Below are 27,688 nucleotides of genomic sequence, written 5' to 3'. Positions count from 1 at the left end.
AGGCAAAAGTAAGAAACAGTACCAAGTTTAACAATAATGGTTTCTCAGTGGTTTTTGATAACATTTTCAAAAACCACGTTCAGTTGTGCAGACCTTGAACCTACGTGATCTAAAAACGATTGTACATTATCTGTACAACACAAAGTCATTCAGGAAATAGTCTAGCATATCCAGTATGAAATACAATGCATTACTAGGCACAAACACCAATATTCACATTAGATAGAACTGTGCCAATGATGGCATTACGCCGTTTCTACTATGCTGAATCAAATACATTGTATTTACAACATACACTATGTTTTACTGGAAAATCTATTCAGTTAATGTTTGGAAAATTAATCCAAGGCTACCTTAAGTGCAGCGTGCAGCAAAAAGTGTGAGATTGTGTTTTTACATACTGCTTTTGATGTTCCACTTACTGGCTCAGTTTGACTTCTAGAAGAAGAAATAAAGGTGATCAGAACTTCAAATACAGCACTTGTACCAAAAACAGAAAGCACTGAAAACAGATTATAAAACCTGAACATCAAAACTTTATGTTCTGATAGTCTAGTGAATGTGGAAATTTATTCATATACATAAACCGTTCTCTCTCGGTACATTCAGTGCAACTAAAAAAAACCCCCAGAATCCCATTTCTACTTTGTCACAAATTACTCTAAGGCTTACAGATATAGAACACAACCGTGCAAGGGGAAGTCCTCAGATAGTTTGTCTCTGCTACGTAAGTATCAAAACCAGGAAGTCTGTACTACAGTTTTGTGTTCATAAATAATCAACCATCAAAATACGAAGGTAACTTTAGCCAATCTGTGTATCGCTAGTATTACAAATAGGTACCAGATAGAGTCCTTTAGTTTCTAAGAAAGAACAGCGATAGTCTAGACACTTCCAAGTGCACGTTTACTTAAGTGAAAAAAATCAGTCATCTGACAAATAACAACGTCAGCAGCATTGTCTTTAGAACAGTGTTTCTCTGTGGAAGCCCAAGCACTGTGTTCGGATATCTTAGCCATGAAAGTGCCAAAACACTAAATGTGTTACATATGCTATATGGACTAAAAATAGTAGTAGAAATGTCACCTGAAAGCAGGTCCTAGGCCTTTGTGCGATCTAGGAGACCTGTGACAAAAAAAAAAAGGTCTTGGTTGCCATTATTTGCTTCAAGATAATCTTGAAAATGCTACGATACTTTAGGAAATATTTATTAAATTTGAAAACTTGCTGAGATTCCACATACTCATTGATCTGTATCTGCACGCTACTCGTCATGAATCAGCCATGCAACCATTGATATCGTTAACAAACAATTCACACATCATCCAAAGTGTCCCATGAGCAGAGGCAATTCAAAGGCTGCTGTGCAATTGGTGTACAAATAGAAAGGCGCATGCTCCCTGCCACTGCTAGAACACCACCAGGCTCGCAATGACAGCCACGTACCTCCTGAAGTTGAGGAAGTACAAGGACATCCTTTAGATTACCACAGCATGGATTCTTCATACGTTTACCTTCAAGAGCGTACTAAAAGGAGAGTAACGCATTTTTGAAGGCCTCTCCACCATTACAGCATACATTCATCATTCCCAAACATTCACCACTCTACCAGTTGTTTCTGCAATGTTCACAGCTGAAAGACTAGAAAGCTAATCTGCCTGGTTAATTTTCAACGCTAGAACAGCAGTGCCATTCCTTCCTTATCCCCTTATACATACAGGTATGTATTTGACCTTTGATGCTAGCAGCATCTATCCTCTCATTTTAGGGCAGCATTACAATACCAGGAGAGGGTGCCCGAAACAGAGGCTAAACTGCTTACTGAGTTTCAAGTTTGGAAAGGATTAACTATTCTTCATCGTACTTGCACAAAAGGCAATACACTTTAGGATATTGTTCTTTTTCTCTTGCCTGAAACGGACATTGTCTTGAGGAAACGCATAGGAATCGCTTACGAATGGAACTTCTTGTTTGCATCGTTCGCCAACTGGTAAACCTTGGTCTTTCCTCTATAGCTAGTATGCAAAAAACCCAGATTCGGGGCGTAAGAATACCTGCCATATCCCCCCCAAATGCCAGAAATAGTCAAACACTGAGAATCAGACTCTTCTGAGACGGGAACAAAGTATGCGTTTACGCTACAATGCGTATCTGTCTTTACTATAAAAGCCATAAAAGCAAACACATATAATAAGGAATCTCTGCACGTCGAGGAAACAGGATCTACAACTTGGGTCTCAGAACAATCAACCCCAAGAACAAACCCAACAGAATAATCTTAAAAGTTACCATGGTTGGAGTTCGAACCCCATGTCCCAGCAGGCCTAAAAATGTAAGTCCACTTTCGGACAGATACACTAAAATCTACCCCGTGCCAACAAAAATTAACAGCAGCTTTAACAAGAAAGAACGCCTCTGTAAACTAATATCCATAAAAAAGTTAACACACTGGAACCCCTAACAAAGAATACAATGCTTTATGGATACTTACATAACATCGGTTTTGCCGGTAGCTTTAACTCCTCCAACAGGGATTCTTCTAACAATTACCGATGAGGTCTTAGGAATCAGGACATTCTCATCTGTGTATTCTGAAAACAACATAAATACAGAGAAAAACATCAGTCAATTCGTAAGAATGCATATTCATATGTAATTACATAGCACTTCGCAGAAAACCCCTTTACAGATACAAAAGCAAAATTTTATATGTAACATCACGCTTTTATCCTCTCAACACGCCAGCAGTATATTTCAAGAAATCTTGGGGTTTGAGAATCAAACACAAGCAGCAAAATCTTTTTCCTTTTTTTAAAACAGTTTGAATGCCAACAGCAAAATGGACTCAAAGGTCACTAAAGGAGAGTCTGCTAATGCACGAGGTTCTTTCCTGACCTAGCTTAAAGTTGCTTTTGCTTCCGTTAGGCTACAAAACCCATAGATCTTTGGAGAAAAACAAACCACAGCAAAGTCTCCCCTGCCTAAACCAGATTCTAAAGTCTGACTAGCTTGCCCTGCAACCAAACAGGCACTTAGCTAAAGCACGAGAACTCTGCGCCATTGCTTTCATAGCTGTTAACTAAAAACCAGTCACCTGTGCTGCCAGTGCTCAAGCCTGACAGAACACAGAAGAGAGCCTGCCGCCTCTGCCTGTTTCTTGGAGCTTAATCCATCAACAACCACACTTCTCAGCTGCTCAGGGCTTTACGTTTAAATGGAAACAGAACTGGCAGTGCTAGAATTTGGATCACAGACATTTTGGGGTTTTTTTGAGCTTGCTTTCACAAGTAGGGCAGAATTGGCTCAAACTCAAGTGGTATCTCCCCTCTTAAGCTAATCATCTAGTTTGAATTAACCAAAGGGACGAGAATTCGTTCGATCGATTCCCTTTTTGCAGAGCAGAGAGGCCCAAACGAAATTACTTAGGAAGACAGCCTTGAAAAGCCTTTCAGGAACAGCGTGTGCCTGAAGCTCTCCATGCTTTGCCTTGGCTTACACCCTGTTAGTCTTCTGAAGCGGAGGAAAGCCTTCTGACCTTTTACATAAGGCCCAAACAAAAAAAACCAACTACCTGAGACACTTGGACTGAGTAAGCTTAAAATGCAAAGATCTCTCCATGAGAATGCTTTTTCTATTGTACTTACACAAGCTGGATAGGACTAAATATTTTAAAGCGCTATCAGCAGGCATCCCCTGTAATCTGCCTACAGTTTTAAATATTCAAAGCCCTTACCTTTGCAGAGCGAATCAGAACAATGGTCTGAAAACCAAAGATACTGTATACCTCGTCAAGCCCTGTCAGGTGGCATCCCTAAGACCCCTAACGTTGTGCTGTTAAGGCTCTTCACAGACACGCTCCTGAAAATAGTTTAAGTGTCTGTAGATAAACAGCAAGCTTTAGGTCCAACCACTTTAAAGGCTAGGGCTGAAGTTACAGTTACCGCAGTGTACATACTACTCTGTTTAAGTTTTAACACATGAAACAGGAAGAGGAAAAAAAACACTAGTACACATTTTAAAGAAAAGCCTGTGGTAAGAGTGTCACAGAACCACGGGGCGGGGGGGGGGGGGGGAAAGAAATGTAATGTTTAAGGAATGAAAACACTTTACAAGTCTTTTTATTTCTGAAAAGTCACATCCCAAAGTCTTTAATCACATTCAAACTTATCGAGATGGCAGATTACCAAACTGAAATATCCTACTAAGTAATACGAAACCATTATCATCTCTAAGAATCAAGCACCATTTGTTAGATTTAAAAGAATTTATGATGTCTCTAAGAACATTTCTTACGTATATCCACCATAAATGTTCTGCCATAAAACTTCAGTACTGCCCTGATACTGCCCTGATATGGGCCCCAGCCTGACTCACGCTACGTGGGGATGACCCACAAAGAGCAGAGCGCGGCTCCCACAGGCCACGGCCGACGCAGGGTGGTCTGCGACGCCGCCAGCCGGGCGGTGCCCGAGGCCCCGCGCCCGCCGCCCCCACGCACCTTCTTTGGTCTGGGCGTTGGTGATCTGCAGGTCGCAGCTGGCCGCCTTCAGCTCCTCGCGGCCCATCATCTGGTGCTTGAGGTCACACAGGGAGATGTGGAGGCCGTTGAAGGTGACCATGTCATGGTTCAGCTTGGAGGCAAACTTGTAATGGACGCACGACGTGGTTGGGGCCAGGAGGTGCCTGCTCCGTGATGGCGTCTACCGCGGCAGACAGCGTCGCGGCCGCTGTGCCAGGTGAGGGCCCGCGGCGGTTCCTCCTCCACCGAGGAGGCCAGGGCAAGCAGCGCGGGCTGAGCTCGAGCGGGCCGGCGGCGCTCAGAGGCTGCGGCACTCCGCCATGGCCTTCCTGGGCGACAACCGCACGGGCCGCTGCGAGCGTGTCACTGTGCACACGCAACGGCACACTGCACCCATCCCCCGCGCCTCACGTGACCCAGCGCATTATGACAAAAGGCCCGCGTCACGTGGGCGTGGCAGCCCCGCGCTCTTCATCCTAACACCAAGCGCCCCCGAGGGGAGGGGGGGCCCGTCAGCCCCGGGCCTGTCACCACCCCGGGCCGCTGGTCTCCCTGCTGTCCCCTGGCCTGTCACCACCCGGTGTCCTGCCACCCCCCAGGCCTGTCACTGCCTGGTGTCCCTCCTGTCACCCCCCAGGCCTGTCCCTGCCCAGTGTCCCTCCTGTCACCGCCCTAGGCTGTCACCACCTGGTGTCCCTCCTGCCACCCCCCAGGCCTGCCACTGCCCGGTGTCCCTCCTGTCACCGGGGCCCATCACCGCCTGGTGTCCTGTCACCCCCCAGGCTGTCACCACCTGGTGTCCCCTCCTGTCAGCAGCCAGCCAGGGCAAGACAGCCTGGGGCAGATGCAGCGGGCTTGGCCGTGTGGCGCTCGGCTGCCCGCGGTGCAGGGCCGGCAAAGGGAGGGGACATCTCAGGGTGCTTGAGTGTATCTGGTGGCATTCATGGAAAGTTCAGTCAAAGAAGCCAATGACCATTTATGTTTATGGCCACAGACCAGTCCCCTGCCCCCATTTTTTAACTCCTCCCTCTCTGCCTTTAGCCCATCACTATTTTTTGCTTTCTCTTTCTCTGTCTCTCTCCCTGTCTGTAGTTTCTAATTCCTCCCTGTCTGTCCTATAGCCTGCTGCTATTTTTTCCTTTCTCTCCATCTCTTTCTCCTGCTCCCTCTCCTTCTCTTTTTTCTATCGCCGCGTCCTGCTTCCTGGCCTTATCTTAATGTTAGGGTTAGGGGCTAGGGTTAGGGTTAGGCTTAGGGTATCGTTAGGGGTAGGGTTAGGATTATGGTTCGGGTTTAGGGTTAGGGATAGGCTTAGGGTTTCGTTTTAGGGTTAGGCTTAGGGCTTAGGGCTTAGAAGTAAAACTGTCCCAAGCACTTACGCCTCCATCAAGGACCACGTGCTCTGAGGCTTGTGATGACTGTTGGATGGGTTTCCCTCCCCCCGATGGAAACACCTCTCAGTTCTCTGTGCTCACACCAGGGAAGGAAAGGCAATACACCCCCATATCTAAAGGCATGCACTCCAAGCAAAGGTAACGTTTCGTTTCTTTAGATGATCTGCCTGGCCAGTTACAACACCTGCTTATACTGACTTCATCCACCCTTACCCGCAAAAATTTGTGACAGGCTGAGTAAGCGTGGAGAGTCAGGTGAACTTTGACGCACACACTGCTACCATAGGACTGGATTTTTAACCTATTTACATTTATCCATCGCTTTGAAGCTGCCCAAGGGTCAGCATGCCCTTGCTACTGGAGGTTCTTGCTCTGTGCAGGCACTAAGGAAGACATTTCTGGTGACAGATTATTTCTAACGGGTAAAGCACAGCAGAACACACTGTTTATGAGCTGCTAAGAATCGTCCCCCAGGCAGGAAGACATTTCTGGTGACAGATTATTTCTAACGGGTAAAGCACAGCAGAACACACTGTTTATGAGCTGCTGAGAATCGTCCCCCAGGCATAGCGGGAACAACGGCAAAGCTTGTATATTTAAGATGCATTTGAGTTACATTACCATTAAAATACACCACCACCAGACAGTGCTCTAGACGGAAGGCTGACATCAGTGTACAAGGACAGTCCCTTCTGGACATCTCGCTCCTGGGTAGAAATCCTAGAGACTTCCTTTAAGGACAGAAATCCAAAGAGCTACAATAAGCCTTTTAAATTCAGCACAGCAAACAAAAAGCAAACAAACAAAACATGACAGGAAACCCCTGAGGCACTGATGAGGAACACAAGGTCTCCCCTTGAGTCCACTACCCCTCACAAGACTTACTCAAAATTACTCAGTTGCTTACTCAAAAGCAATAACCAACAAGCCATGTACCCTTGGGGAAGCCCTTGTCCTTCTGTGCCGCTGGTGGCATCCCACCATTTCTTTGGGAGTCCACACAAATTGAGAAGTACACTTAGTCCTCCGGCAGTCATTACCTATGGACCCGAACTCCTCCCACACCCCAGAAGTGGCTGTCGGTCGTCTGGCAGTCATTCTCCACAAACTGCAAGCCCTCCATACCTAACCACCTCCCTAGTGACTCAGTGGAAATGAGCTGGACCACAACAGAAGTGACACTGCCCGGCCCGGTCACACAGATTAGACCACAAACGGTGGTCACAAGACAGAAAATGCAACACAAACCACAAGGACAGCAAAAAAACAAGCAGAAGACACATCACACAAAAACCAAAGACCCCTCTCCAAACCCTAAAAATGCAAGCAAGCTACAAAAGGACTTTCCAAAAAAAAGACCACCCAGAACACAACATAAGGCAAAACCAACCTAACCCCAGGAACCCAGCGCTTGCAAACCCAGATCCTGACCATAACAATAACATGCTTTAATCCTAAATCGCGTAAACTCCCATAACCCTCAAACCCCATAACCCTAGCACGCTGGAACCCTAGCGCCCCATAGCCCTAGCACATTGTAGCCCCAAGATATCAAAACATTGAACACAAACTCCCTGGAGGTCTCTCTCTTCAGGTGGCCCCAGATCTCAGACACCACAACTCTGAAGTGGGGGTGCCCACCGTGCCCAAGTGGAAGATCCACCAGACAGCACCAGCATCCATCTTCACATCATCCGTCACGCCCTGAAAAAGTGCCCAGGTTGGACACTCCTGGGGAGAAAGGCGGAGGCACTCGGAGACTTTGAACCGGCCAGCCATGGCCACAGGGCTTCAGCTCATCATGTCTGTGTCAGAGCCACCAGGCAGGTGACCCCGTCCCCCCTGCGAAGACCCCTTGGGGTAGCCGTACCCAGCACCAGCTGGCTGGATACGGCCTTTGCTCTCTGGGGAGGTGCTCCCTGGGAGCAGGGTCTCTCACGGGGGAACTCACAGCTCACCTGGGATGCTCTGCGGCCACCGGACGCCTTTGCTGTCAGGTGGCTCTCAGCACCTCTCTGCCAACGGCTGTCACCTCCCTGCAGGACGCTCTCCAGCGCACGGTCCGTCTCCACTGGGTCTCCCTGGGGACAAAGATCGGAAGGGAGGGATGGGGTTTGCTCTGTCCCCGTTCCCAGGGTGCTTCAGGAGAGACCTGCCACCCCCAAATGAGCTGTCTGACGTGGACACCACAGACCAGCTGCAGACGTGGGTCAGCACGGTGGCGGGGAGTGGGCAAGATGTCCTGCGGAGCCCCCAGCGCTGGCAGAAAGCAGAGCTGGAGACAACGGGGAGAAGCCCCAGGCAGCCGGCAGCTGGCGGCGGGGCCTGGCAGGGAGCAGCGCCCGCAGAAATGCCCGGCTCCTGGAGCCTCGGCCCCAGGGCTGCAGCCTCGGCACCTCCTGGGGCTTCGCTGGGAAAAAACAGGCAGGGGTGACCCTGACAGCCCGCACACGTACCTGGCCCCGGGATCTGGCAGCCTGTCCCTGTGCCCATCGCTGCCACGGGATCCAGGAAGCAGCGCCCCAGCCCTGGCGTGGCCCTGAGCCGCCTCTCAGGCCAGGCAGCCGGAAGCCGCGCCCCATGGCATGCTGGGAGCTGTAGGCCCGGGGCACGGGCTGCCAGGCGGCCATGTTGGTTCCCGGGGCATGTCGGGAGCTGTAGGCCCGGGGCACGGGGCTGCTGGGCAGCCATGTTGGTCTTGGGAGGTGCGGGCTCTGCTCCAGCTGCGGCCCAGCTGAGGTGAGGACAGGCACGCAAGTGGAGCTACCGAAGAGGAAGGGAGGAGAGCACAGACGGACAGAGAAAGAAGTGCTTGATCTGTAACATTTGCCTGGCAGTGCAGAGAGCGGGAGCTGCGGTGAGTCCCAGCCCCTCGGGGCCGTGTCACCCCTCTTCTGCATCGCAGTCCCTCCCAGCCCCCCCCTCCCATTTCCCTCTATGTCATTTTTTTCACTTCCCCATACCTCTCTTCTTCTATTGCTGTGTTCTGCTCCCCGTCCTCTCTTCTCCAAGTCCCTCTTTCCCTGTCCCTCTACCCGCCCCTGTCTTTTTCTTGCTGCCCCTCCCTCCTGCTCCCGGTCCCTCTTTTTGCCTTCCTCTGTCTCTGCCCTGCAGCACACTGCTGTTGTTTCTTCTCTGTCTCTTTGTCCTGGTCTGCATCCCGCGCTGTTTTTCACAGTCTCTCTGGCCTGTTCCCTGTCGTGATTTGTCTCTCTCTGCCTGTATGTCCCGCTCCCTGCCCTTGTCTTCCCTTCTCCCTCCTTCTGCTTCTCTCTCTCTCTGCCTCCCCCCCCGCCCTGCTCACTGTCACTGCGGTTTTCCATTCTGTATCCCACTGGCCCTGTCCTTCTTCCTGTTCATCTCTCTTCTGTCTCTCTCTGCTGCTCCCTGACCCTTCCCCTCCCCGCTTCCTCCATCTCTCTGCAGGGCTCCTGAGACCTCTCTTTCTTTCCCCATCCCTCTGTGCTGCTCACTGTCCCTCTTCCTCTCTTTCTCTTCGTTGTTATTCTTGGCTGTCACTCTGTCCTTCTCCCTGCCCCTATTCCTTTTTATTCCCTCTCCTTTCTTCTGCCCACCGCAGGTTTTCTTGCGATCTCTATCCTGCCCCTAGCCCTTAGCTCTCTCTCTCTTCCTGCCTCCGTCTCCCTCTTTCTGCCTCTCTTCCTCTTTTCCTGCTGCTTCTTTCTCCATCTTTGTCCAGATCCCTGTCCTTTTCTTTCTCTTGCTGTCCTTCGGTCCTTATTCTCTTTTCTCTCTTTCTCTCTGTCCCATTCCCTGCCCCACCCTTTCTCACTAAACCCCCCTGTCCAGTTGGCTGTGCCTTCTTTCCTCTCTCTCTCGCTCTCTAGTTTTCCTTTCTTCGTCTCTCTGTCCCACTGCCCATCACAGCTGGTTTTGTCCTCCAGTGGTGTCCTGCCCCCTCTTCCTTTTTTCTCTCGCTGACATTCTGGCCTCTTCTTTTAAATTCCTCCATCTCGGTCCTGCACCCGTCACTGGTTTTTTCCTCTCCTGTCCCTTTGTCTTGCTCCCTGTTCCCCGTTCTTGTCTCTCCTTCCCTTTGTTCTGCCGCCCATCTCTGTTCCCCTTCTTGCTCCATCTCTCTGCCCTGCTCCCTGGCCCTCTAAGTCTCTCTCTGTTTCTCTGTCCCGCTCCCTGTCTCTCCCCCACCCTATTTTTCTGTCCTACTCCCTTTCCAGGTTCCCCCCCTCTCTCACTTTGTCCTGCTCCCTGCCGCGGCTATTTGTCACTCCATCTCTGTCCTGCCGCCCAGTGCTGTTTTTTCCTTCCATCTCTCTGTCCTGCTGCCCAGCCCAGGCTCTTTTACCTCCATCTGTGTCCTGCTCCCCGTCCCTTAGTTTTGCCTGTCTTTCCCTTTGTCCTGCCTCCCTGTGCCTTTCTTCTCTCTCTGTGTCGCCCTGTCCTGCTCCCTGTCCTTGTCTTTCCCTGACAATCTGTGTCCTACTCCCTTTCCTTGTCTTTCCCTCTCTGCCCCCCATCCTTCTTCCCACCTTTCTTTTTCTTCTCTCTCCCCCTCTGTTCCTGCTGCTTCTTTTTCCACCTCTGTCCTGCTCCCTGCCCCTTTTTTCCTCTCGCTGTCCCTCTGCCCTGCTTCCTGTCCCCATCTTTTCTGTCTTTGTTTCTCTGTCCCGCTGCCTGTCCCATCGTTTCTTGTTGTACTCCCCTGCCCCGTCCAGCTGGCTCTCCCTTTTATTTGTTCTCTCTTCCTCTTTTCTGCTTCTCAGTCCTCTTTTCCTCTTCCCCTGTCTCTGTCCTCCAGCCCGTTGCTGGCTTTTTCCCCCCTTCTTGGTCTCCATCAGGATCTGACCCTCTCTTTATTTCTCAGTCCCTTTGTCCTGCTCCCTGTCCTTCCTTCTCTTTCTCCATCTGGACGTCCTGCTCCCTGTCCCTGTCTTTCCCTAGCCCCCCCTTCCTTCTTCCTCTCCTTCCCCACCCCCATCTCTGCCTCTCTGTCCTGCTCCTTGACCCTACTTTTTCTTCCTCCATCTCTCTGCAGGGCTCCTCATCCCTATTTCTCTTGATTTCTCCATCTCCCTAGCCTTTTCCCCGTACCTTTGTTTCTCTCTCAGCTCCTCTCTCTTTTCTCTCATCATATTTTTCTCTTTCTAGTCCACTGTCCTTCTCCCCGTCAACTTAAGCTGAACGACCAGGTGTCCCTGGGCTCTGGTATTTCCTTAGCATTGCCCTAGGGAAGATCGGTGGTTTTAGGGCTAGGGATCATTTAGGAGCTGGTCTCCTTACGTAGGCAGCGGAGCTAGGCATAGTTAAAGCAGAGGTTGTTCTCAGCTGGTGCTCTGTGCGTCCTGTTGAAAGAGCAGGCTGTGGGCCTTATTTTGAAGGAAGGTTTCTTGTTCTGCACTCATTGCTCCTCGGGACGCTGCACAGAAGTGGTGTTGGGGTCTGGAGAGACAGATGGGACCTGCTGTGATTCCTAGTAAACGTGAACTTGAACGAGACCAGACTGACTGCATATGGTTTTCTTCTCAGCTCCAATTCCAACCTACGTGCTCGGCGCTAATGAAAAAAGAGACCCTGAGCTGCAAATGAGCAGACAACGTCACTCACTTAGGTCACCGTGCAGTTGGTCTGTGATAAGGGATGTGTACTTCCATGATGGTGCTTTCGTGAACGTTCTCTGGTCTTGCCACTTCAAAGCCCTCCCTTTTTCCAGACATTTTAAGATGGCATTTCTTATTCTGGGGTTCAGGCTGGAGTTGGACTTAATGTTGAACAGCTGATATCATGGGCTCCGTAAAATGTGAGAGAGAACCCTGCTCTTTTGTTGTTGTTGTTGTTGTTTTCTAACACGCCCTAAACTTTGCTAAGCAAAGGGAGGAGTGGTTGCAAGAGTCTGTTCTTTGAGAGTGACGTATTCCTGTAGCGTGCCTGTCTTTGTACGGTGAAGGTTTCCTACCTGCAGTATGATTTTGCTGAGCTGTGAGGCTGTATTGGCGTAGCAAAGGTAAGAAGTGGCGTCTTTAAAGGTCATGAAACTGTAGCAAAACTAGCGGGAGAAGCTAGTTCCTTCCCTGACAAAACTAGAAGCAAGTAAAAGCATTTGCAATTGGCTTTTTTGTGCAACGTTCATACAGAGCTTTTGGTATTGATTGATTTTTGGGAAGCAAGACAGCAGTGAGGAAAGAAACCTGGGGCTTCTTCACCGTAGGCAGGGTTCAAGCCTTTGCGCTAGAACAGGTCTTCACTACAGTTTACAGAAAGAGAAGATGAGCTGTCTGTAAGGAAATTTTCAGTAGAAGTAAGGCTAGATTTGCAGAATTTGGTCCTCCGTATCTGTTGCAAATAAGAGATGACTTGGCAGTGTTTACATCTGAAGTGCATGCCGGTGTGTTAATGCAGGCCGTCGAGGTCTTTTCAGGGGTACTTCTGGACTGCAGGTTGCGTGCGTGGGTGGCACCATGTCCCAGGATGAGCCACTTTTAGCTCAGAGGATGTGACAGAATGGCAACCATCTTTGTGGTGGACCCCTGTCATGGTTTAACCCCAGCGGGCAACTAAGCACCACACAGCCGCTCACTCGCCCTCCGCCCAGCAATGGGATGGGGGAGAGAATCAGAAGAGCAAAAGCAAGAAAACTCACGGGTAGAGATAAGAAGAGTTTAATACTTGAAATAAAATAATAATAGCAATAATAGTAATACTAGTAACAGTAATAATAGTAATACCAATACCACGATAATAATATCAATAATAACACCAATAATAATAATAGTAATAATAATAACAATAATAATAACAATAATAATAACAATAATAATAACAACAACAACAATAATAGTAATAATAATAACAATAACAATAACAATAATAATAATAATAATAATAATTTGTAATTAAAACAACGAGAGAGAGAAAGAGAGGGAGAGAGAATCAAGAATAAGAACCCCAATCCTAACACTAACACCAAACCCTCACCCTAACTCGAATCCCTAATGCTACCCGTAAACCCTATGCATAACACTAAGACCTCATCCTTACCCTAACCCTAACACCGAAACCTAACCCTAAACCTGAACCCCAACCCTAATCCAAATGCTAACCCTAACCGTAAACCTAACCCTAACTCTAACCCTAACCCTATCCCTAACCCTAAACCCGAACCATCCTAAACCCAACCGTAAAACTAATGCTAACCCTAAGCCTAAGCCTAACCCTAAACATAACCCTAACCTTAACCCTAAACCTAACCCCTAACCATAACCCTAACCTTAACCCCTAACCCTAACGTTAAACCCTAACCCTAACCCTAACCCCGAACTCTAGCCCTAATCCCGAACCCTAACCTTAACCCTGAACCCCAACCTAACCCTAACCCTAACCCTAACCCTAATGCTACCCGTAAACCCTACGCATAACACTACGACCTCACCCTAATACTAACTCTAACCCCAAGACCGAACCCTAACTCTAACCCTGAACCCCAATCCTAACCCTAAACCCTAACCCTAAACTTAACCCTAACACTAACCCTAAACCTAACCCTAATGCTATGCGTAAACCCTAAGCGTAACATTAAGACCTCACCCTAAACCTAACACTGAACCCTAACTCTAACCCTTAACTCCAGTCCTAAGCCTAACTCTAACCTTAACCCTAACCCTAACACTTAACCCTAAATCGAACACTTAACCCTAACCCTAACCTAACCTTAAGCCTAACCTGAATCATAAAGCTCTAACCCTAATGCTAACCCTAAACCCGAACCCTAACCCTAATCCCAAACCCTAACCCTAACCCTGAACCCCAACCCTAACCTTAACCTAATGACCCTAACCCTAACTCTAACCCTAACCCTAATGCTACCTGTAAACCCTAACTGTAACACTAAGACCTCACCCTTATACTAACGCTAACTCCAATACCGAACCCTATCTCTAACCCTGAACCTAGTCCTAAACCCTAACCCTAACCTTAATGCAAACACTAACCCTAAACCTAACCCTAACGCTACCTGTAAACCCTAAGCGTAACATTAAGACCTCACCCTAACCCTAACACTGAATCCTAACTCTAACCCTTAACTCTAATCCTAACCCTAACTCTAACCTTAACCCTAACCCTACCCCTAAACCTAACACTTAACCCTAACCTAAGCCTAACACTTAACCTTAAACCGAACACTTAACCCTAACCGTAACCTAACCTTAAGCCTAACCTGAATCATAAAGCTAACCCTAGCCCTAACCCTAACCCTAAGACGAAACCTCACCCTAAAACAAAATCCTAACGCTAACCCTAACCCCAAACCGTAACCCTAACCCTAACATCAAACCGTAACACTAACACTTTGGCATAACCCTAACGTTAAACCTAAACGGAACCATAAAACTAACCCTCACATAACACCGAACCCCTAATTCTAACCGTAACCCTAATGCTAACTCAACCTCAAACCGTAATCTTAAGACATCACCATAACCCTACCCCTACACCTACCCCTACCCCTAACCCTAACCCTAAAACTAAACCCTAACCCTAACCCCTAACCCAAACCCTAACCCTAACGCTAAGCCTATCCCTAACTGTAACCCTACGCCCTAACCCTAACGCTAACCCTAACCCTAAAACGAACCCATAATCCTACCCCTAACACTAAACCTGAAACATAATCCTAATCCCAACGATAACCCTAGGCCTAACCCTAACCCAAACCATAACCCTAACCTTAACCCCAACCATAACCCTAACCTTAACCCCTAATCCTAATTTTAACCCTGATGCTAATCCTAACCCCGACCCCTAACTGTAATCCTGAAACCTAACCCTAACCCTGAACCCCAACCTGAACCCTAATGACCCTAACCCTAACCCTAACGCTACCCCAAACCTAATACTGTAACCAAAACACCTCACCCTAAACCTAATGCAAAACCTAATCCTAAAATTAAACCACAACTCTAAACCTAAACCCTAACCCTAAAAATTAATGCTACCCCTAACCCAAACTGAAATCCTAACCCATAAGCGTAAACCCAATGTAACCCCTAACCATAACACTAAGCCCTAACCCTAATGCTACCACAAACCTAATACCATAACCGTAAGACCTCACCCTAACCCTAACGCAAAACCTAACCCTAAAACTAAACTGCAACCCTAACCCTAAACCTAATCCTAATACTTAATGCTAACCCTAACCCAAACTGAAATCCTGACCCATAAGCATAAACCCAACCGTAACCCCTAATCATAACACTAATCCCTAACCCTAACCCTAACCCTAACCCTAAACTTAACCCTAACCCTAAGCCCTAACCCCAAACCCTAACCCGTAACCCAAACTCTAACCCTAACCCTGAACCCCAGCCCTAACATTAACCTTAACCTTAACCCTAACCCTAATGATAAGCCCTAACCCTAATGCTAACCCTAACCCCAAACCCTAAGCCATATCCCGAACTCTAACCCTAACCATGAACCCCAGCCCTAACTCTAACCTTAAACCTAACACTAACCTTTACCCTAACCATGACCCTAACCCTAAAACTAAACCCTAACCCTAAACCCTAACCCAAACCCTAACTTTAACCCTAACCCTAAACCTAACCATAACCCTAAGCCCTAACCCTAACCCTAAACGTAACCCTAAACCTAAAATGAAACCCTAACCCGATCCCTAACCCTAAACCCAAACCATAATCCTAACCCCAACCCTATCCCTAACCCTAACGATAACCCTAACCCTAACCCTAAGCCCTAACCCTAACCCTAACCATAACCCCAACCCCTAACCATAACCCTGATGACAAGCCCTAACCCTAATTCTAACCCTAACCCCTAACACTAACCCATATCCCAAAGTCTAACCCTAACCCTGAACCCCAGCCCTAACTCTAACCTTAACCCTAACCCTAACCCTAACCCTAACGCTAACCCTAACCGTAACCCTAAGCCCTAACCCTAACCCTAAACCTAACCCTAAAATGAAACCCTAACCCGATCCCTAACCCTAAACCCAAACCATAATCCTAACCCCAACCCTATCCCTAACCCTAACGATAACCCTAAGCCTAACCCTAACCCTAACCTTAAACCTAACCCCAACCCCTAACCATAAACCTAATGATAAGCCCTAACCCTAATGTTAACCCTAACCCTAAACCTAACCCTCACCGTAACACTAAGCCCTAACCCTAACCCTAACCCTAAACTTAATCACAAACACCTATAACTGATGTAAATGAGCAATATCAGGGCAGCAAGTCAGGTTCTTTAAATCCTTGCTTTCTCTCTTCCGTTCTCTCTTCTTGCTTTCTCTCTTCCGTTCGAGGAGATTTCCGTTCGAGGAAGCTTTAGCTAGTTTTATTATATTGTCTGTCTTAGGAGGAACAGCCACTTCTACTTTCCGCTTTGTCTTGTCAATTTTTGCTTTTGGCTTATCCTTCTCTTTTTTCTCCTTTTCAGACATCGGTTTGAAAACAATAGAATCTGCTTCCATAGGCTCATCTCTCACAGGGGTGGCATCATCTCTGCTTGGGACCATGAACAGGGAGTCCATTTTAACGTCTTCTGCTGGAACTGGCTCTCTTGGTTTTCTCGCACCTGCTAACAACTCAGCATTGGGAAATCCTTCATCCTCATCCCTTTTTCTTCTCTTTTTATGCTTATTTCCTTGGCCATCTCCCAGTGGATTTTTCACCTCCTTCTCTTTTGATTTTGTAGGATCCTTGATGCCATGGCTCTCTCTTTCAGAAGGTTTTTCAGGGTAATTTCCAGCTATATTGTGATTTTGGGGGCTCTGCCAAGCAGGATAATCCTCCCTACGTCCCCGAGCATATGGTGAATTCTCTTGTCTGGTCCCAGGTGGACCAAACCTACCTGGAGAAAAGTTCTCTCTGTTTACTGGAGGGTGAGGTTGAGCGCCAACAGCATAGCCCTTGTAAAACTTTCCATGCCATTCTCTGTAGTTCCTTTCCCATTCCCTGTACCTTGCCTTTTCAAATGGATCTCTAAAGTCAAGAGATCTGCCATAGTAAGCTTTCAGATCATATGGTGGAACTTCTCTGTATCTGTTAAAATACTCCCTTCCTCCTTCCCCTTGAGGTATAGTCTGTTTAGTGGGAGACTGGCCTCTAAATGCTGGAGACCTTGACCGTGAATGGCATCTTCTGTATGGGGGTGACCTTGACCTAGAACGATAGTTACGCCTCTTCCCTTTGCCTCCTCTTGGATACGGCAGCAATCGCGAGTAGGAACGAGAATGGGAAGGACTAAATGATGGAGAGTAGGAGCGAGTGCGGGAAGAACCTGATCTTGATGTGGAGCAGGTAGACGAACTTGTAGAGTAAGGTGAAGCACTATAAGGAGACTTGGACCTGGAAAAAACCACAACACACAAAAAAAGAAATGAAGTTAATTCAAAACAGTCATTCTCCCCAATGTTTTTCCTCCCAAATTTGGTTTGGGTTTTTTCTCCTCTCCATACGCTTATGTCAAAGCTTCCTTCAGCTGCTGACATAATGCTACTGCAAATTGAGGAATTTGATAAAATTTTTCAATTCCATTTGTCTTGTTTTAGTTATGCATGTTTACTACCTGCAACGAAAAATTCTATTGGAAAAAACACTGTCATTTTTCCTTACGTCAGATGCACTTTGGTGTAACTGCAGTCCGATATGCTGTTGAAATACAAACATGAAAACCAAGGCAACTTCATTGAGCCAAATACTTCCTCCTCTTTAAGTCTCCGTTGTTCTCTGTAAAACTCCTCCCTAGATAAGGGAGGCCAATGGCATCCTGCCAACATAAGCATTTTTCTCCCTGCTTTCTGTTCATTAGAGACTACGCTCATTTCCTGATCCTCATACTTGCCTTCCACATCCTCACCCCCAACAGTTCATTCAGTCTTCTCTCCTTATACTCGCCTTTGCACCTGTGGATGGAGGCTGCCCACACTTGAAAGAGACTCCCATCTCCCGTGGGCCAAGTGCCCACTGCTCCTCTGCCACTCCTTGGTACACTTAATACATCACACTTCTGATCTTCCAAGTACTGCACAGATATTAACTAACCTTCTCTGGAACTTCTTTTAACTTCTTCCACATACGCTTCCTATGTTGTTGCCTCATCATGAGGTATTTGGCCTGGTCCTGTCCCTGAATTGTTGTTTTCTTGCTGACTGAATTGGAGATATCAGACAACCTGTGGGATGGATCCTGGTTTTTCTTTTGATTTACCTTTAAGATTTTATAAACACAATGCACTCTTACAATCTATCTATAACAAACATATAGCAAAAGGAAGGACTAGCTTGACGCTGCAGTAATAGGTAAAACAGACTCCTCTCTCTCCAACTGAGAGAAAGCGTCTTGGCTATGTGAGATGACGAAATTGAAGAAATTCAAAATTGTCATACAAGAACAGTGTTGACTTTTCCAACCAGTTGCTCGTTCAGTATCAACTAAGTTGTTAAAAAAAGAATGTTGGAGGCTGATTCCTATTGGGAAATCAATTTCTTCAGCCCTATTCAGCCAGTAATGGAAAAGGTGGCTTTCCATCTGATCCTTTAATTATCTTTAATTTTTATAGGTAATTATGGTTTCCTCAAAAAGCGTTCATTTTTCAGAGTCCTGTTTTCAGTCATGTACCGGAGTTTTATTTTAAATAACCTTAGTGGAAGCACAGATGCCCTTTGTAAAAGCCAATTCAAATGAAGCCATTTAAAAATTAATTACCACTTGGATTCTCCACAACTATCTGTGCATACTTGCTTCATTATAAATCAGCTGTTGTATAAGTTATGCGTTATACAGCCTCTTTTAACAGGTGACAGGTAGTCATCTATTGAATTTCTGTAGAATACTTACACTTCCCAGCCTGGTCTGCCACCTGCTGAGCGAACTGGACTGGCTCTCATTGGATGACCTTTTGGAGCGGGGAGAGGAAAAAGAAAGAAATCCCATTCAGTTCCTCTGAAGGTAATTTTTTTAAAGAAATTCTGAAGTTACAGTTACTTACCAGTTGTGGGTATTGCTTGTCCTTGGGGGCCCAGAAGACTTGGTAATGCTGGTTGTCTTTGTACGGGAACCTGATAGACATCTCAAAAAACCATTAGTAGGCTTGAGTTCTGAAGGTTTTAACCAACTCTCCCGTGGAGAAGAATGTGGATTAAATGCCGAACTATCCGTTTGTTGCAGACCACAGTAAGTCACCAGAGTTGGCTATATCATTTTCTATGAGAGAAATGAATCCCACCTCTCCTTTGCCAGAGGGTAAATGTAAATTGCAGGCTCAGGGTAAAGTTCGTCTCCGAGTAACTACATTTTATAAATGGAAGAAGTCTATGTTACAGCTCCTACAAAACGAGATCCATGACAGAAACACAGAAGTGCTACCAAGTGCATTTTAAAACAGCCGCTCGTGTCAGCACACAGCAGTATTTTCTTAGTTTATAGGAACAGGAAGATTTCAGTCTGTTTCACACATTCACAAATTATTGAAGCCAGCTGATTTTTTTAAAGTAGTATTTGTTCAACTGTTTTTATTACACACTAGTACAGATACAAGCAGGGTCTAAGGGAGTGACTGTAAATGATTTGGACCCTCAAGCACCTATCATTCAGATCAGCCACTCATGGTTTTGGTTTTAGATGCATTCATTCACAAAAGCAACCAACTTGTTTCAGCATTTTGTTAAAGGGCTGTTTCATATACACAGCTTTTTCTCAACTGTAACATAATCCAGATCGACATCTATGAAATCATTTCCATTAACATTTACAGAAGACTTTACAGATACTTGACTACTTTGTTTGAACCCAAGCGGTTTACAAAACACATCCAAAACCCACAAGACATTACTAGGAATAGACCAAAATTCAATATGGCATTTAATGCATAATAAAACAGAAAACTTTTTACAACACATTGCCTCCATGCTAAGCCAGTCTGCACTGAGGAGGTCAGAGTAAGGAACCGTTTGGAGCTGCTTTATCTTATGTTCCTCTGTTTTTCTGAAATACTTACATTTTCTCAAAAGCTTAAATGTGTACACCACTTGGACAGTTTTTCACATTTTAGAGTAAAACTTCACCTGAGTTTACAGAACCAAGGACATGTTTAGGGACAGCGCTAACAGAGACCAATTTCTCCTGGTGGCTACCTTCCAAACTATTTTTTTTTTCTTACCAAATGTCCACAATTTAATTTCTGCAGTGAGAGAGGGAAGAAGTTACCAGTGGGAAGAGATTTTTCTTTCTGGGAAAGGAACTCCAGCCTTTATTTTCAGAAGAAAGAACTAGCTCCTCTGCATTAGGCCCTGCCTTCTCTAATCTTTGTAACTTCAAAGACTAGTAATTTAATTGGCTAGCACTACGCCTTTTCACAAAGTGCAATCCCAGCCAAAGTTACATGTTGTTGAGCAAAAAATGCAGGCAGTTCCATAGCAAAACATGGCATTACAACAGTTTCAGAAGGTCACGTTTGCTAATATGCCACACATATGCATCAGTATTTTCCTGTAAACAATTAGGTGCATTTACACAATTTACACAGTCTGCGATCAAACAAATTAGATTGTGTTGTCCACTGTATATATACTACAGTGTATGAAATTGTGCAGCATTCAAAGCATGGATCTATAACTGTAGTGCCTAGAAATTCAAAAATAGCCATGCAGTTGTCCGTGTTCCAGAAACGCTTCTATTTTGGCTCTTGCAAACCCCCCTGAAATGTCCGTCACTTACAGCCAATTAAATTCTTCTGTGAAAATTGTGTTAGTTTCCAATGCAAAATGAACGAAAAGTATGAAAAACGGTAAACAGCTTCTGAAGTGCTTCTTCTTTGTGTCTTGAAGATGAGTAATACTGCAACACTACGTTGCGGCTGATAAGGTCCTCCCCCTTCTATCTTCCCAAACTGGCAACTACTCTTTACCAGGATAGTATCAAAATATACACACATTTTAAAGTTAAAAGAAATACTTTAAATTATTAAAAATTAAATTAAAGGTTTGGTCACATTACAACAGTTATCCAGCTAGAGATCACAGTATAAGATTTAAAAATACAAAGCAAACACTTTTTTTTTAAGAATATATATGTACCTTAGTCAGCTGGGCCAGAGGAATAGATGCAGAAGAGTCATCAATCTGTTCACAAAAAATTAAACTCATATTCAAGTTCTACAATCAAAAACAGAGCAATAGTTAACCTCTACTGTAGTCTGACAGTCTGCACTATATCCTCCGAGTGTCACTGAAAGCGCCATTTCCAACCTAGTGTAGTTGGTATTTGTTCAAAACAAAGTCCAAACCTGTGACAGCTTAAGAGTGCCTATGTGGTTAAGGAGAAGCAGCTAAACTAACCAAACCCGCTGGAGATCAACTTCTTGCTCCAGAATATCTCAGAGAGGGACCCTTGTCAAATGCTCACAGCTGCTTAAAAGTCGAAGGGGTAAGGAAGCTATCAATTTTCAGCTAAAAAGGATTTTAAAAAAATATTTATTTGAGAAGGAAGCATCACTACAGGAAACTTCTTTTCAGTGTGGTTTGTAAACTAATCAGCCAAGTATTTCCTTGTGTTACTTATTTCTGTTTTAGCAGCAGAACGACAGTGTCTTCAAACCTGAAGAAAAACGCTGCCCCTTTTCCAAATGTAAATTCAAAGTGGCAGTATCCTAAGGAAAAGCTTAGCCTTTGGGAAATTAAAGCAGCATCCAGCCCTGAAGTCACCCAGATCCAAAAATGTACTGCAGGCGGAGGTTAAGAAAAATGACAGGGATTTTACGCTTTACAAATGCACCAGGCTCTAACCTTGTGCCAAAATTTGTACACTGGGTTTTACGTATTTTCATTTGCAGACAAACTATTAAACTAAACTGCTTCATCTGATAAAGCGGAAAGGTCAAATGTAGAACTTTAGAATACCACTTTGTGTAGCAACGATATTTAAATTGACAGCAATCTATTAAAGACAGTTATGCACTCAGAGGGGCCCAAACAATATCACTTCAATTATACAGTTTCAGGAACAAATACCCAAGTCTTTAAGGACATGAAAAGGAAGCATTTAGCTGCACAGAACTGTCCTCAAAACGTGTGGGACATGTTGGTTTTGGTATTTGTTTGAACCCCCAAGGCAAAAGTAAGAAACAGTACCAAGTTTAACAATAATGGTTTCTCAGTGGTTTTTGATAACATTTTCAAAAACCACGTTCAGTTGTGCAGACCTTGAACCTACGTGATCTAAAAACGATTGTACATTATCTGTACAACACAAAGTCATTCAGGAAATAGTCTAGCATATCCAGGATGAAATACAATGCATTACTAGGCACAAACACCAATATTCACATTAGATAGAACTGTGCCAATGATGGCATTACGCCGTTTCTACTATGCTGAATCAAATACATTGTATTTACAACATACACTATGTTTTACTGGAAAATCTATTCAGTTAATGTTTGGAAAATTAATCCAAGGCTACCTTAAGTGCAGCGTGCAGCAAAAAGTGTGAGATTGTGTTTTTACATACTGCTTTTGATGTTCCACTTACTGGCTCAGTTTGACTTCTAGAAGAAGAAATAAAGGTGATCAGAACTTCAAATACAGCACTTGTACCAAAAACAGAAAGCACTGAAAACAGATTATAAAACCTGAACATCAAAACTTTATGTTCTGATAGTCTAGTGAATGTGGAAATTTATTCATATACATAAACCGTTCTCTCTCGGTACATTCAGTGCAACTAAAAAAAACCCCCAGAATCCCATTTCTACTTTGTCACAAATTACTCTAAGGCTTACAGATATAGAACACAACCGTGCAAGGGGAAGTCCTCAGATAGTTTGTCTCTGCTACGTAAGTATCAAAACCAGGAAGTCTGTACTACAGTTTTGTGTTCATAAATAATCAACCATCAAAATACGAAGGTAACTTTAGCCAATCTGTGTATCGCTAGTATTACAAATAGGTACCAGATAGAGTCCTTTAGTTTCTAAGAAAGAACAGCGATAGTCTAGACACTTCCAAGTGCACGTTTACTTAAGTGAAAAAAATCAGTCATCTGACAAATAACAACGTCAGCAGCATTGTCTTTAGAACAGTGTTTCTCTGTGGAAGCCCAAGCACTGTGTTCGGATATCTTAGCCATGAAAGTGCCAAAACACTAAATGTGTTACATATGCTATATGGACTAAAAATAGTAGTAGAAATGTCACCTGAAAGCAGGTCCTAGGCCTTTGTGCGATTTAGGAGAACTGTGACCAAGAAAAAAGGTCTTGGTTGCCATTATTTGCTTCAAGATAATCTTGAAAATGCTACGATACTTTAGGAAATATTTATTAAATTTGAAAACTTGCTGAGATTCCACATACTCATTGATCTGTATCTGCACGCTACTCGTCATGAATCAGCCATGCAACCATTGATATCGTTAACAAACAATTCACACATCATCCAAAGTGTCCCATGAGCAGAGGCAATTCAAAGGCTGCTGTGCAATTGGTGTACACATAGAAAGGCGCATGCTCCCTGCCACTGCTAGAACACCACCAGGCTCGCAATGACAGCCACGTACCTCCTGAAGTTGAGGAAGTACAAGGACATCCTTTAGATTACCACAGCATGGATTCTTCATACGTTTACCTTCAAGAGCGTACTAAAAGGAGAGTAACGCATTTTTGAAGGCCTCTCCACCATTACAGCATACATTCATCATTCCCAAACATTCACCACTCTACCAGTTGTTTCTGCAATGTTCACAGCTGAAAGACTAGAAAGCTAATCTGCCTGGTTAATTTTCAACGCTAGAACAGCAGTGCCATTCCTTCCTTATCCCCTTATACATACAGGTATGTATTTGACCTTTGATACTAGCAGCATCTATCCTCTCATTTTAGGGCAGCATTACAATACCAGGAGAGGGTGCCCGAAACAGAGGCTAAACTGCTTACTGAGTTTCAAGTTTGGAAAGGATTAACTATTCTTCATCGTACTTGCACAAAAGGCAATACACTTTAGGATATTGTTCTTTTTCTCTTGCCTGAAACGGACATTGTCTTGAGGAAACGCATAGGAATCGCTTACGAATGGAACTTCTTGTTTGCATCGTTCGCCAACTGGTAAACCTTGGTCTTTCCTCTATAGCTAGTATGCAAAAAACCCAGATTCGGGGCGTAAGAATACCTGCCATATCCCCCCCAAATGCCAGAAATAGTCAAACACTGAGAATCAGACTCTTCTGAGACGGGAACAAAGTATGCGTTTACGCTACAATGCGTATCTGTCTTTACTATAAAAGCCATAAAAGCAAACACATATAATAAGGAATCTCTGCACGTCGAGGAAACAGGATCTACAACTTGGGTCTCAGAACAATCAACCCCAAGAACAAACCCAACAGAATAATCTTAAAAGTTACCATGGTTGGAGTTCGAACCCCATGTCCCAGCAGGCCTAAAAATGTAAGTCCACTTTCGGACAGATACACTAAAATCTACCCCGTGCCAACAAAAATTAACAGCAGCTTTAACAAGAAAGAACGCCTCTGTAAACTAATATCCATAAAAAAGTTAACACACTGGAACCCCTAACAAAGAATACAATGCTTTATGGATACTTACATAACATCGGTTTTGCCGGTAGCTTTAACTCCTCCAACAGGGATTCTTCTAACAATTACCGATGAGGTCTTAGGAATCAGGACATTCTCATCTGTGTATTCTGAAAACAACATAAATACAGAGAAAAACATCAGTCAATTCGTAAGAATGCATATTCATATGTAATTACATAGCACTTCGCAGAAAACCCCTTTACAGATACAAAAGCAAAATTTTATATGTAACATCACGCTTTTATCCTCTCAACACGCCAGCAGTATATTTCAAGAAATCTTGGGGTTTGAGAATCAAACACAAGCAGCAAAATCTTTTTCCTTTTTTTAAAACAGTTTGAATGCCAACAGCAAAATGGACTCAAAGGTCACTAAAGGAGAGTCTGCTAATGCACGAGGTTCTTTCCTGACCTAGCTTAAAGTTGCTTTTGCTTCCGTTAGGCTACAAAACCCATAGATCTTTGGAGAAAAACAAACCACAGCAAAGTCTCCCCTGCCTAAACCAGATTCTAAAGTCTGACTAGCTTGCCCTGCAACCAAACAGGCACTTAGCTAAAGCACGAGAACTCTGCGCCATTGCTTTCATAGCTGTTAACTAAAAACCAGTCACCTGTGCTGCCAGTGCTCAAGCCTGACAGAACACAGAAGAGAGCCTGCCGCCTCTGCCTGTTTCTTGGAGCTTAATCCATCAACAACCACACTTCTCAGCTGCTCAGGGCTTTACGTTTAAATGGAAACAGAACTGGCAGTGCTAGAATTTGGATCACAGACATTTGGGGGTTTTTTTGAGCTTGCTTTCACAAGTAGGGCAGAATTGGCTCAAACTCAAGTGGTATCTCCCCTCTTAAGCTAACCATCTAGTTTGAATTAACCAAAGGGACGAGAATTCGTTCGATCGATTCCCTTTTTGCAGAGCAGAGAGGCGCAAACGAAATTACTTAGGAAGACAGCCTTGAAAAGCCTTTCAGGAACAGCGTGTGCCTGAAGCTCTCCATGCTTTGCCTTGGCTTACACCCTGTTAGTCTTCTGAAGCGGAGGAAAGCCTTCTGACCTTTTACATAAGGCCCAAACAAAAAAAACCAACTACCTGAGACACTTGGACTGAGTAAGCTTAAAATGCAAAGATCTCTCCATGAGAATGCTTTTTCTATTGTACTTACACAAGCTGGATAGGACTAAATATTTTAAAGCGCTATCAGCAGGCATCCCCTGTAATCTGCCTACAGTTTTAAATATTCAAAGCCCTTACCTTTGCAGAGCGAATCAGAACAATGGTCTGAAAACCAAAGATACTGTATACCTCGTCAAGCCCTGTCAGGTGGCATCCCTAAGACCCCTAACGTTGTGCTGTTAAGGCTCTTCACAGACACGCTCCTGAAAATAGTTTAAGTATCTGTAGATAAACAGCAAGCTTTAGGTCCAACCACTTTAAAGGCTAGGGCTGAAGTTACAGTTACCGCAGTGTACATACTACTCTGTTTAAGTTTTAACACATGAAACAGGAAGAGGAAAAAAAACACTAGTACACATTTTAAAGAAAAGCCTGTGGTAAGAGTGTCACAGAACCACGGGGCGGGGGGGGGGGGGGGGGGGGGAAGAAATGTAATGTTTAAGGAATGAAAACACTTTACAAGTCTTTTTATTTCTGAAAAGTCACATCCCAAAGTCTTTAATCACATTCAAACTTATCGAGATGGCAGATTACCAAACTGAAATATCCTACTAAGTAATACGAAACCATTATCATCTCTAAGAATCAAGCACCATTTGTTAGATTTAAAAGAATTTATGATGTCTCTAAGAACATTTCTTACGTATATCCACCATAAATGTTCTGCCATAAAACTTCAGTACTGCCCTGATACGGTTAACATGTAGTACAGGAAAAAAAACCACCGTTAGAAACGAATGATGAAATGATGCTCAATAGCATCTGAATGACCATGGCTTTGGTGTGGAAAAGAAGTTATATTAACAAGAAATTCCAAAGTATAATTTAGATACGGAGAATACTCATGCGCAAGACGGCTTTCAAGGGTCTGCACAGATTTTAACTCACAGATACGCTCCTGATCCAAAATGTTGCTAGTGGGCAGTTTCTGCAACAGCCGCAAAACCCATTTTCCAATGCAGTGGAGTAAAACAAGTTGAAGTCAAAATTAAGTCACGAAATTCACCAAATCCACGTGGTTTCTTTTCTTCAAATTAGCCATCTCTTTTATTATTTCTATCACTTTCAGCTTTCTCCATCACATTTCAAAGAAATCTGGCAAGTTGGTTATTACAAGATATGCTCCCACATTTCCTTCTCATTTTACCTAGAAGAATTCCAGGAAACCAAAGCTTTTGTAAGCACCGTATGTCACACATCAACCACGTACTCCTCTACGCCTAGCTCCATGGCTAAAACACAGATCTGAAGGTAGTTGTCCAAACAGCAACTACAGAAGAACAGCTCTGTGAGGCCCCCAACACAAGTCACAGCTACCGATGGTGGCCGAATCGCATTATGGCTTCCCACCCCACTTAATGCCCAGCGCCGCTTGCCCTCCCGGTCCCGCCGCATGCTGGCGGCATGGGCCCCAGCCTGACTCACGCTACGTGGGGATGACCCACAAAGAGCAGAGCGCGGCTCCCACAGGCCACGGCCGACGCAGGGTGGTCTGCGACGCCGCCAGCCGGGCGGTGCCCGAGGCCCCGCGCCCGCCGCCCCCACGCACCTTCTTTGGTCTGGGCGTTGGTGATCTGCAGGTCGCAGCTGGCCGCCTTCAGCTCCTCGCGGCCCATGATCTGGTGCTTGAGGTCACACAGGGAGATGTGGAGGCCGTTGAAGGTGACCATGTCATGGTTCAGCTTGGAGGCAAACTTGTAGTGGACGCACGACGTGGTTGGGGCCAGGAGGTGCCTGCTCCGTGATGGCGTCTACCGTGGCAGACAGCATCGCGGCCGCTGTGCCAGGTGAGGGCCCGCGGCGGTTCCTCCTCCACCGAGGAGGCCAGGGCAAGCAGCGCGGGCTGAGCTCGAGCGGGCCGGCGGCGCTCAGAGGCTGCGGCGCTCCGCCATGGCCTTCCTGGCCGACAACCGCACGGGCCGCTGCGAGCGTGTCACTGTGCACACGCAACGGCACACTGCACCCACCCCCCGCCTCACGTGACCCAGTGCATTATGACAAAAGGCCCGTG

The 27,688-nt window shown here is 45.4% G+C and overlaps 1 protein-coding gene across 1 annotated transcript; it reads right to left on the bottom strand.

Moving 5' to 3' along the window:
• Positions 1 to 2,754: 2,754 nt before the first annotated feature.
• Positions 2,755 to 19,243, bottom strand: LOC142092533 (E3 ubiquitin-protein ligase RBBP6-like). The gene is made up of 4 exons (XM_075172673.1): positions 18,907 to 19,243; positions 18,756 to 18,813; positions 16,292 to 17,264; positions 2,755 to 2,763 (listed from the first exon to the last, which is right to left on the bottom strand). The coding sequence occupies exons 2-4, from the start codon at positions 18,803 to 18,805 to the stop codon at positions 2,755 to 2,757; spliced, it is 1,032 nt and encodes a 343-aa protein (XP_075028774.1). The 5' UTR covers positions 18,806 to 18,813; positions 18,907 to 19,243.
• Between the last annotated feature and the right edge of the window lie 8,445 nt (positions 19,244 to 27,688).

This window comes from Calonectris borealis, chromosome 24 (assembly GCF_964195595.1).
Source record: "Calonectris borealis chromosome 24, bCalBor7.hap1.2, whole genome shotgun sequence".
Taxonomy (NCBI): Eukaryota; Metazoa; Chordata; class Aves; order Procellariiformes; family Procellariidae; genus Calonectris; species Calonectris borealis.
The sequence above is the reverse complement of the archived record's forward strand: the minus strand, read 5'-3'. Positions and strand labels throughout refer to the sequence as shown.